This window comes from Anthonomus grandis, chromosome 9 (genome assembly GCF_022605725.1).
Source record: "Anthonomus grandis grandis chromosome 9, icAntGran1.3, whole genome shotgun sequence".
Lineage (NCBI taxonomy): Eukaryota > Metazoa > Arthropoda > Insecta > Coleoptera > Curculionidae > Anthonomus > Anthonomus grandis.
In genome coordinates this window covers 13,254,947-13,267,233 of record NC_065554.1, presented here as the reverse complement: position 1 = coordinate 13,267,233, position 12,287 = coordinate 13,254,947, and the positions used below count along the sequence as shown (strand labels likewise).

General features: G+C 32.4%; 1 protein-coding gene across 2 annotated transcripts in view; it reads right to left on the bottom strand.

Annotated features, from left to right (window-relative positions):
• Positions 1 to 2,501: 2,501 nt before the first annotated feature.
• The window catches only part of LOC126740230 (growth/differentiation factor 11), a 60,306-nt gene continuing 50,520 nt past the window's right edge, over positions 2,502 to 12,287 (bottom strand). For both annotated transcript variants that reach the window (XM_050446163.1, XM_050446164.1), the window contains exon 3: positions 2,502 to 4,850. In XM_050446163.1, the coding sequence (XP_050302120.1) occupies positions 4,473 to 4,850 (378 nt within the window). In that variant the 3' untranslated portion in view covers positions 2,502 to 4,472. The remainder of the gene's footprint in view (positions 4,851 to 12,287) is intronic.

The following is a 12,287-nucleotide window of genomic DNA, read 5'->3' as shown; positions in this document are numbered from 1 at the left end:
TCTGTTTTCTGGAAATCGGCTCGCAAATGTATTACATGTCCTTAAATTAACTTTAAGACATTCTCCGTAAATAATAAATAAATGTAAATAAACTTCTTACCCTGTACAGTATAATTCCTTTTAACCGGCTTCGCATTAACCGGTCGACGGATTAACCGGCCTGTTTACAACAGCCGAACGCAACGCAATATTTTCCAAGAAATTCACCGGCGAGGCGATTCGGCTGGGATTTCCCCGTTATTACGAGGAGATCCCTGTGAACTGAACTATAAACGATGTTGGATAGGATTATTTTGTCGTTTTGATCAGTTTGGTTTGTTCTTGCTGTGGGTACGTACAAAACATAACTATTTCCTTAACAATGAGTGCAAAGCACAAAAGAATTGTGGTTTCGATGGATACACGTTTAAAAGTGTAAAGCGGATTGATAATGGTGAATCTGTGGCGAAAATCTGTGCAGAATTTAATGTTGGAAAAAGCACTGTAAATGACTAGCGAAGAGATAGGCATTCGATTGAGGAGTTTTGTTCAAAAATGGAATCTGATAAGAATCTGGGCAGCCGTTGTACGAGAAAAAAACCGATTTGCGAGGTCGTCGATAAAGCTTTGTGGATCTGGTTTCTTCAGGAACGTCGAAGAGGTACACCGATTGGCGGCCCAATTTTGAAAGAAAAAGCTCTGGCTATCCACCAGAAGATTAATAATGGAGGCGAATTTGTGGCAAGTGATGGTTGGCTTAATCGAGCGAAAAAGCGACATGGAATTCATTTCGCACATGTAAGTGGAGAAAAACTGTCTGCTGAGATACTTCAGGTGCGACAGAATTAAAGACTAAGTTTGGTGAAATGGTTAAAACAGAGGAATTATCTCCAGAACAAGTTTATAGTATGGACGAGTCCGGGCTAAACATTAAAATGTTACCAGAAAAAACTTTTCTAGGCAGTCATGAACAGTCTGCCTGTGGCTTTAAAAAGAACAAAGAACGTATTACAGTGGCTGTTTGCTCGAATGCAGCGGGAACTCATAAAATTCCTCTTTTCGTTATTGGCAAGTCTGCTAAACCATGGGCATTCAAAAACTTGAATCCATCATCCCTTCCAGTCTATTATAAGTCACAAATATCAGCGTGGATGAATTCAGACCTGTTTAAAGAGTGGTTTAATTTAGAGTTTGTTCCAAGAGTTAAAAAACATTTAAAAAGTGTTAACTTGCCTATCAAAGCAGTTCTAGTGTTAGATAATGCTCCAACCCATCCTCATGACTGCGATGTAGATGACATAAAATTAGTTTATCTTTCTCCTAATGTGACAAGCTTAGTGCAACAAATAGACCAAGGAGTGATCGAAAGCTTAAAAAGACGATATAGGCGTGTTTCTGAAATTCTGCAACACTCGGAGAGTGAAGACAAAGGTCTTTTAGAAGTCATCAAAAAGATCAATATCAAGGACGTTATTTATATGTTGGCTACGTTTATTAAACGTAGTTCAACGTTTATTAAATCTTGGAGAAAACTTTGGCCAGATGTTGAGAATCTAGTTGCGATCTCGAATATTGCAGGAACTGAACAAGAAGAAGAAAACAAATCCACTCTACAAGACCTTCAAAAGTTAACGGGTAATGAAGCATTGCAACCAGAAGATGTGGAAAATTGGATGATATGTTGTGACGATCACCTTGAAAATGAATTTTTGAATGATGAAGAAATTTTAGATTTAGCAACCAAAGAACCAGAGGAATATGATGAGAGTAGTGACATTGAAGAGGAAAAAACGATTTCTCATGAAGAAGCCAAAAATGTAATGGAACTTGCATTAAAATACATTGAGCAGCAACATGAGTCAACAGCATTAGATGTTTTGGTGATTAGAAAATGGAGGGATATCGCATTCAGAAATTCACTAAAGGTTAAAAAACAGAAGAAAATCACAGACTTTTTCAAAAAACAATTACATATTAAACTTACATACATATGTATATTTGTTGATGTAGCACCTTCATGTATGTAAATATGAAATATATAACTATATATAGAATATTTCTCCATTATTTTATATTTATTATGTTCATATATATGTGTAATACTCTCTTCAATACATATACATATGTACATAACATAGATAATGAACATAATATAATATGTATTATGTACACATATATAAGTACACTTCGGATTAACCGGCCAGGTATACAGTCACGAGGTGACCGGTTAAGAGGAATTCTACTGTATATACTTTATAAATATTTACTTATATGGTGATTAATTCTTTAATGATTGATTTTTCAGTAAATATATTTTATTACCTCTAAGGGTGAATAAATAGTCTTTTAAATTTTTATACTTTATTTAGCAAAAAAATCTGTCATTATACACTGTAATAATAGAATGTACAAGAATTACTAAGCGAAAAAAACACAGGCTTTCTACACCAGGCAAAATTCAAAATTTGCATGAGAACAAAAAAAATTGCTAAAAACTAAATATTAGTTACTAAAAATTCCGAAGTTTGCCCTCTGCTACAAAAATAAACAAATTAAACCTAAAATTTACAAAAAAAAATGGTAATATCCTAGTTTTAGAGATCTATTTATGAACTATACATACGAATACAGGGAGAGCCAAAGGTAAAGATCAAGAAATTATTTTTTAATAATTACCTATAGCAAACCTCTATAAGAGAAAGACACAATTTTTACAGTCTTATTTACTATACAATTTACAATAATTACATCTCATGATATTGTATTTCTTTTAAATCTTTAGTATAAATTTTGAATTTTTTTTATCACATTCCCGCTCCCCCTTAAAAATAATATCTAAGGCAGCATATCACAAAATTTTTGTAAACAATTTTTTGTCGGTTACTTTAAGCTACTTTTGTACGTATTTCTTTGACAAAAATTAGAGTTTAAAAAGATTTTACAAATTTATCAAAAAATATAATGTTCCCCTTTCCTTTTCCATCTCGTTTTCACCACAAAGAAAATTGGTGCGAACTAATTTTTTTCATCGTTTTTCTTATTTATCTTAGTACAAAAATAAATAATAAATATTATTTAATAGAATAATATGCCTTTAAACAAGGTTTACCATGTCGTATAATTATGTTATAGAGTTTTTTAAAAGAAATATACAAATCTGATTTTCTAAGGTATTTTTTAGATAAAATCTGCTCATTTATAGGCCCTTATGTCTAAATATATCACATTTTTACAAAGTACCTAATTATTATCTAAAACTTAAGATTACAATAAAAAATTAAGTAAAAAAGGGTATACCTGTTTTTTGAATACTTTTTCGCGGTCCTACGAGCCAAACACACTCCCTTCCCTCTCTTTCTTCTGATGCTTCAAAATACATTCTTAGTTTCATGATTTTTTTTACAATATTACATACACTTCAGAAATTCCAGGTTATGTTTTAGGATTCAAGAAACAATTTATAGGTGAAGAATTCCAAAGAGTATAAAAATGGCACATAGATTAACGGAAAACATAAATATACAATAAAATAAATAATGCCAATAATGAATAACTTATAAAATCAAATGGCCCACAAATATCACACCAGTTCAAGCTCACTCACTCATTAGCCTAATACATTTAGGCTTCTGTCCAAATATAAATAGATGGGGCTAAATGTGTAACATCATAATTAAAAAAATTGCAATTTTATTGTTTTTAGAAAACTTATCAGATTTACAGTATTATTTAAAGGGAACTATGCTTCTGATAGTGTGAGGATATTGTTCCATACCACTGGATTAAACATGCCTATGTAGCATCTGCTTTGCGATTTTGTTTTGATAAGTTTAGTGCGATGTTGCCAAGCTATCTAACATTTTCAAAGTTTCGATTACTTTTTATGTTATTAATCTATATGTATTTATAATTTTTTAGTTTTTATGGCTTAAATCTTGATTTTAGTGACTTGCTTAATATGAATTTAATATACCATGTATATGATTAGGCCTGTTTAAGGCCGTTACAAGGTGTTTGCAATTAAAATAATTCATTAAGGCAACATTTACTTTTACACAGAAATACATGAATATTAAGTTAATAATAAAGCTATTTTAACTGTGCTATTCAGCTAAAATAATAAAATTTCTACCATAAATATCATGCAATGAGAGGAAAACTCCTAAGATGGAAACAAATTTTCACAATAAGTTTCGAATTTAACTTCTGACCTAAAAAGCATTTAGATTTTCTAGTATTTCATATTCATTAAGCACAACCATTAAAGAATTGGTGCTTTTAAGCATTATATTCTCTTAGATCCACCAGAAATATTTTATAGTATGCTTATCATTTTTATGATACTCAAAGACTTAGGCCACCACAATAGTTCTATTTTTGTACGATATCATCTTTGGCCCCATCTATTAATACTACAGCCGCCAAATTCTAAAACTTAGCGACTAAAAAAAACAATTTCATAAAAATTCTTGCCTACAGCTGGTGTCATTCTATTATGAACACCCACATCTATCAACTACCATTCCAGGTAAACTACCAACTACCACATTCATTGCCGCATCAAAATATAACATTGATATAGAAGACATTTTTCTAGGGGCACAACAAGGCGCCGCCGTATTGGGCTGTGACATTTTCAGTAAGTGGGTGTGGGGGTACTTTTGTAAAGTCACGTATGGACATTCTCCCGAGCACATGTGCGCGTCATACCGCTTGGGGGCTATGATGAAATCCAGTCCGATTTCAACAAAATCCACGATAAAACTGTATCTGCAACATAGAGGTTCGTTGGCTTTCTCATCACAGTTTAGGCCGGAGTTTCTTCGTTTTCGTTTTTTTGGTTCTGTTACTGAGGTTTCGACGAAAGGTGCCTGGAAGGAAAAGAAAATTGTTAAATACTTTTATACAGAAAGTTAATTTATTATTATTAACTGTGAAGATTTGTTAATAGTAAAAATAATATTTAGTTAGACTGACGTGTTATATGTATAAGGTGTCCTATATAGATATTTTAATGTTATGATCGACAAGATAACTACATGATTTTAAATAGAATTGAGCTTTTTTGCCCCAAAAAAATATCAAATAAAATAATAGTTGTATACAGGTAGACCTGTTGGTTTGCTTAGATCTTGTCACAATTTTCAAATAGGTTTTAAAAGTCCTATAAAATCTTTTAACTATTCCATCAGGCTGCGCGGATCTTATTGATTCCTAGCAACTGGTATACTTGTTAGAATACTTGTGACTTAAAATTCTCTTCTTGGTCTGAATGTATCTTCTTAGAGACACCAAATTGGTTTATCCAGTTCTTGAACAACACTTTAGCCACTGTAGTCTGACCACTCCTTGGTTTGGAATGGGATAAACCTTGAGGCACTACTGCTATACACAAGTAGTCTATAGCATTATGTCAATACAAGGGCTTCTGGATAAAGCATCGACTTTTTGGTGATATTCGCCTTTCCTCTGTTCTATTGCAAAGTGATCCTCTTGTAATTGTCGAAGCGACCTTGCTATTTATCCTTCGGGGTTTTTCAACCAAAAGAGCTATTTCAAAGAAGCGTGGTCAGTCTTAAGGATGAATCATTAACCATACAAATATTTATGGATATAATAGCTTTTACTGCTGCCAATAGCTCTCGTCTGGTCACACAATAGTTTCTTTCTGGCTTTGATAACGTTTTACTGAAAACTAGCTTTCCAATTTCATATTTTTGTAAAAGAACGGCTGCAATTCCAACATTGCTTGCATCTGGATCCAAAATTTCTCCAGGAATCGAATACGCTAAAATTAGAGATTTGCACAGTGCTGTTTTTAGCCCTTGAACTGCTTTTTTACAGTCTGCTGACCAAATAAATATTATTTTGTCCTCCGTGATTTATGTAGATTTTGCAAGTTTTGCGAAATTTCTCACAAATCTTCTGCAGTATATACAAAGGCCCAGAAAGATTCTTAACTAGTGTTTGTCAGTGGGTTGTGGTCAATTTTTGAATACTGCTACTTTGTCTGCATTAGTCTTGACATCATTTTCTCATATTACATGAACATATTACATCGAACTTCTTTTTGAAATAAGCAAAAATTTTATGACTTAGTTTACTCTTAAATACCTCTTAAATATTTATTAAATGATCTTCAAGTGTTTTTCATAATATAATGACGTTATCCAGATAAACCAACCTTTATTCCCAAGTCACTCTATAAGTCTTTCAAAGATGGCTGGCACATTACAGAGTCTAAAGGGCAGGATTGTAAGCTATCTAAGTCTTATTTCAGTTGAGAATATGGTATTTTTTGATCTTATAAAAGCCTTTTGACCTTCCAGTATTCACTCTTTAGATCGAGCGTTAAAAATCACTATGAATCTGATAGCGAGTCGACGGTGTCGTTAATTCTTGGTAGGAAATAACTATTTTTCTTGGTAATATATAGTCGCGGATAATGTACACAAGATCTGGTAGATCCGTCCTTTTTCTTTAGTAGTACTGAAGATGTTAAAGAACTTACTCCTTAAAATCACCTGGTAGTATTTCGGTTAAAAATTAAAATATATTGGCTAAGCGCTTTCGTTTTTACAAATAAACCATCATCAGAGTAGCCTTGTCAAAAGGTATACAGGGTGTCATTGAAATGGTGTAAAAAAATTCGGGGGGTGATAGTACTCCTAAAAATTTAAAAAAAAGTTCCTATAACTATAGGGCGGAAAATGCATATTAAGGGAGTTAGGGGCACTGAAAGGGTAAATTTAAAAAACGGTTTTTTGAAATTTTAGGCTTAAAAAACGAGATAAAAATTCGAAAAAAAATCTTCTCAAAAAAAAATTGAAGGCAAAAAGTTTTACTCGCGGTGTAAACTAGGCTAATGAATCAAATAAGTATGCATTTAATAAGGAATTTTGGTAATTGGTTTATTTCGTTTTTTTAAAGCAATACGATGTTTTAAAAATCATGAAATTTAGATTTTTCAATTAATTATTTAATAACTACTTGTTTACTTTTGAAACCCCATAACTTTCATAAGTTTATGTTGTTTAACCAGTTAGCAGCCCATCAGAGCAAACTTTTTGCCTTCAATTTTCTCGAAAACCATCGTTCTGGGCGATGTGCAACAAGAGTACCTTTTTTGTAGGAAAAAGTATGTAGTTTTTAAAAAATGAACCCACGTTGCGAAGAAAATAACCTAAAAAAAGTTATTCGCGAATTAACCCCCTACCCTTGCAAAAACTACCCTTTCCGATTTTCCAAATTATTTTTCAGTATCACCATTTGATTTTGGGTCAAAATTTATGGCAGAGGATTTTTTTTCGAAATTTTATCTCGTTTTTTAAGCCTACAATTTCAAAAAACCGTTTTTTAAATTTACCCTTTCAGTGCCCCTAACTCCCTTAATATGCATTTTCCGCCCTATAGTTATAGGAACTTTTTTTAAAATTTTTAGGAGTACTATCACCCCCCGAATTTTTTTACACCATTTCAATGACACCCTGTAGAAAGCAAAGCGAAAACGGACGGGAGATTCACAATATTAACTTGGAAATAGATACAATTACAATAAAATGTTTTGACTCCGAAATAATCCCAGTTGGTTTTATTTTGTCTTCATAACATCCTGGTTTTCAAGCTATTGCTCCCTGTTTCCTCATTTTCTGAAGCATTGAAGAAACTTCACCTGGTTTAGCTATCGGAATCTTTTGAGGTGCTTGTTTACAAATTAGAACATCTACGTCGTAATTTACTACTCTGGTCCAAGTCAAATTGGAAAATGATTTTAAGTTCTTCTTGAATGAATTCTATTAATATTTTTCATAACTCTGCATTTTCTAATGTGCTCTCCTTGTTTCAGGTTTTGATCATATCTTTTCAAACTTCCAATTCGAACCAATACAGTAGATATCTTCTGCGTAGATAATGTATTTGCTAAAAAAAATCCTTGACCTTATACTTTACAGCTTTCCATTGGCTCAATAATAACCCCTTCTTTCTCTTTTACTTCAGTTGTGGCATTAACTGCCATTTCCGAATTTGTTGGAGTTTTACTCCAGGAATATTCTTGTATATCAGGAACACACTTTTTATTGATACCGTCAAAAACTTAAACCTGACTCGCTTTAACTGTCGTTTATTTATTTCAAAGATAAGCAAGAAAACTAATTAAATTGTTACAAAACACAGACCTTTTAAAGACCCATGGAACTATTTAGAAACACTTTTTCAATTTTATTTATTTTATTTTATTTTTTTTTAATTCTAAACAACTTTTTTTGAACAATTTCCTATACCATTCTTGTTTTTGCCTATGGAGACCAATAATTTCAGCAGAATACAAACAATCAAAACAAGCAAGTATGCAAATTCCAAATGCAAAACTTAAATTGGGGCCTCAAACATGATGATTTACTAATAACTAGATACTATATGTAACAAATTATAAATAAATCGTAAGTAAAAACCTTAAATAAACATAACTAATCTTAAAATTCGAACAAAACAATACAAAAATTATGAAAATATTTAACGTATTTACATTTTCATAACAATATTTTATAAATTAATAAGGTAATTTTGCCGATTCTGTACTTTTTACATTAAGGGATTATTTGTAATTCTTTTCTATAATAATTATTGATTAATTTAAATATATGTAGATCTTTTTCATTCAATTGATTAAAAAGAAGAGCTATTTATATGGTCAACAAAGACTTCCTTTTGGATATTTCGACCACCAATTGCCACTCTTCTTATGAAAAGCTTTTAAAAAAAGACACAAATAAATGAGTTAGGTTGGAGATAGAAAGAGAGAGAGTTACCGTTCGAGCAAGAGAGAGCCGTGCGCGCGCACATTTTCTCTTTCGCTTCCTCTTATAGTCAGTGTATGAATTAAGGAATTTTTACATCAGTCGGGTAGTCTCAAGCGCACTAATTTTATTTAGTTTACACACTAATCCCTAAGGTATATCGAAAACCTACCTATACGAACCAAAATCATTACGCACTTATATCCTATTATCAGTTGGAGCAGAAAAGAAGTGACGAAAATAGGAAGTAGTAGAACTAACAGAACATTAGCAGAACAAGCAGGCAAAATGTGTACCCTTCAAGCCCTAAACAATATTTAAAATGACCTTTTAGTCAGTAACGTCAGTTATCTAAACGACCGTTTAGAAGAGTTGAGTAATCAAACAATGATTCGAAAAGCAAATATACAAGAAGAGGATGCGATTACCCTTATGGAAGGCCGGCTTAAGCTGATTTACTTGATAGGTACGGTGTTAAGAATAAGACGCGACTATGTGCATATAGGAATATTAAGGATCGCAAAGAGCGGAAAGACCAGGTCATGGTGCTAGACCTTATGAAAAGTCCTTTTCATGTCTTAAAGTAGATAGAGGTGTTCATTTTTTTATTACAGCCATCAAAAATGCTACCAAACTACTTCGTTGAAAATATCTTTTTAGCTTCAATCTCAGAGCCAATTCTGTCCAGAAGAATCTTTTTAGTAATTTTGCCGATGGCGTCTTAAAGGGAAATGGAGCGATAAGAGCTGGGCAGTGATAAACTTTTTTCAGAGTTAGAAAAGGGTATAACTATAGCCCTTCTCCACTCAGTGGGATAGTGTTGCAGTCTAAATATTAAACTCATGATATACCCTAGTTATGCAAATTATATTCGGAGTAGAGACTTGAGAGGGCAATAGAGAGTGCCATCAGGACCTGGTGCTTTTTTATTGAGTAATCAGCAAAGAAACTTGCGTAGTTCACCATTAGGAGAGTATGTGTGGGCTTAGAATTTTCTATTTACCAAAAGTAGCGTCTGTGTTGGTAATTTGTTTTTGTTCGTCGTTTGTGTTAGTGATCCCACTAGTGTCCTACACGTGTTTCAGTGAATAGCAATTGTTTGGGTTATCGTGTTAAATAGGTCAGTTATTCTCTGCCTATTTGTAGTATTGCCAAATCTTCTTTACTCAATTTTTTATCTTAATAATGTCCAGAATTTCGTCTAGCAGATTTTCTAGTTTTGGTCTTTCTGAAACTTTCTAAGCAAGTTTGATACACTGTATAAATCAAGCACCTTGTATATAGTTTCGCTTCCCTTTATTAATTGAAACCCAAGCTATAATAGTTGCTACAAATGGTTTTCCATATGCTTGCTTTGGTAGCATATTCCAACAGAACACGTTCTAGTTAACTTATTGTATGTATAGTGACAATGCACTAGTACGAGTATAATAGCTAAATTTACAATATATTATAATTTAGCCTTACTCCAGTCTGTTATGTTTGTATATTTGCGGTGATATTTATCGCTCTAGCTAAGCAATTTTGTGGACACATATATTGCGGTACTTATATATTCGTCAAGTTGTTAAGATGTTGCCTAAGAGTTTAATAGTTATCATAGTTGAAGTTTTTGTAGCCGCAAATTATGCATTGGGCATTTAGTGACCTACGACTAACATTGCAGTCAGTGATGGCTGATAGGTGGTCTGAGTTAAGTTCATTAATGGTAACGGGGTCTGTAATTTCTTTGTTTATAAGTAAATCAATGAAAGTAGGTAGTGTTTAAAGGATGTGCTTAGGCACAACAGTTGGTTCTTAAAAACAAAAAATTCATAGAGAACAATCCGTTGTTCGTTTTTTCCTCTTTTGCTTGGCCTTGCACTGAGCCTATGAAATTAACACAAAATCGATAAAATCCAAAAACTACCCAGTCAAAAAATAAAATGTCCTAAAACATAGAAAACGGAGTCAAACACTTTACGCCATAGTGAGGTATCTAGGCGACCTAATCTTATAAAGGACAATTGACTAATATTAAAGTATATACATATACGAATAATAAGAATAACTCATAACTCTACCATTACAACCAGACCTGGCGCCTTTTCTAAATCCCACTTTTTTGACACTCTTAAGATTACCATGTCTAGTTATCTTTCAAAAAACAGTTATATAACAATTTCCGTCCCTGCAAATAGATAGCCGGTTTGGAATTAAGTTTGAGAAAAGTACGAGTGTGCTCATTAATATTTTGGATTGTATAATTACAATAAGAAATGTTCCAAAAATAAGACACATTTCTCTTAATACTTGGATGTATCGTAAAATTGTAAACTAGTTACCATGTTATAACAATCACCTGCATTTTTAGCGCTTTTATCTACCTGTTCATTACCATAAATGTCCTTTAGTTCAGAAAAATTTGATTTCAATGCTATTGTCTTGAAGAATGAGTCTTCTTCATTCTTTGAAGAAATAGCCAAATTGGAAAAATCCTACATAGGCACATATAACAATTATCTTTAAATTCATGCATCGAATATTATATTCATTGAAAGCACGGGTACCATCAAGGGAAATACAAGTATTAGGATTAAGAAACACTAGCAAAAATAGAAACTCTAAGGACATTGAAACAAAAAAAAATCCATAAACATAAGAATAATTTCAATATGAAAGAAGAAAATATGTAGCTTATTCCTATATGGATCCTCTTTCATAATAAGACAATGATTGCGCCACAGCACCTAACTCCTTTCAATAAAATTAGAGTCCACTGCGTTGATGTAATACCCTCCCATCACCTTAATATATGGTGTGATAAAATGTCTATCTATATTCTTCTAAAAGGATGCAAAAGTTTTACAAAACTTACATTTACAATACTATACATTTGAAGCGCCTTAATGCTGTTGAAAATGGTATAGAAAAATATTTCGATCGCATTCTTGCTCGTTTGAAATACCACTCTATATAGAGACTTAAACAATAATTTTGAAAACGCTACCAAATTAAATGCAAACACACATATGACCAACTGAAAACGAACATACTGATCGATTAGCGCTAACTAACTGAAAACCCCACTTACAACCTTTGAGTAAGTCGTGACCTGCTTGAGATAAATAGGATACGGCTCTAAGAATAGGAGTAAATAACGTGATACTGATTTATTCGATATTAGTACCACTTAATATGATATTAATAATTTGGTCATCACTTTTAATCCTAAAGAACTTTTTCGTAGAAGACTGATCGTAAAGATTTGACTATTTTCGTATTAACGAATAAGCTTGAAATTCGCCATTAACACCATTAAATTAAAGAATGCTCAGATATAAAAATTTTGCCAGATAAACTAGCCCACGCGCCAATATCAACAAATAAAAAAAATTAAATTACCTAATTACAATCATTCTAAAACTGCGTACGTGAGCAGTTGGTCACGTTAGTTAAACTTATATTCAAATGACGTGATTCTACTGATTTTTACAAACCAATTAATAAGCCGAGGCGCCATCAATTAAT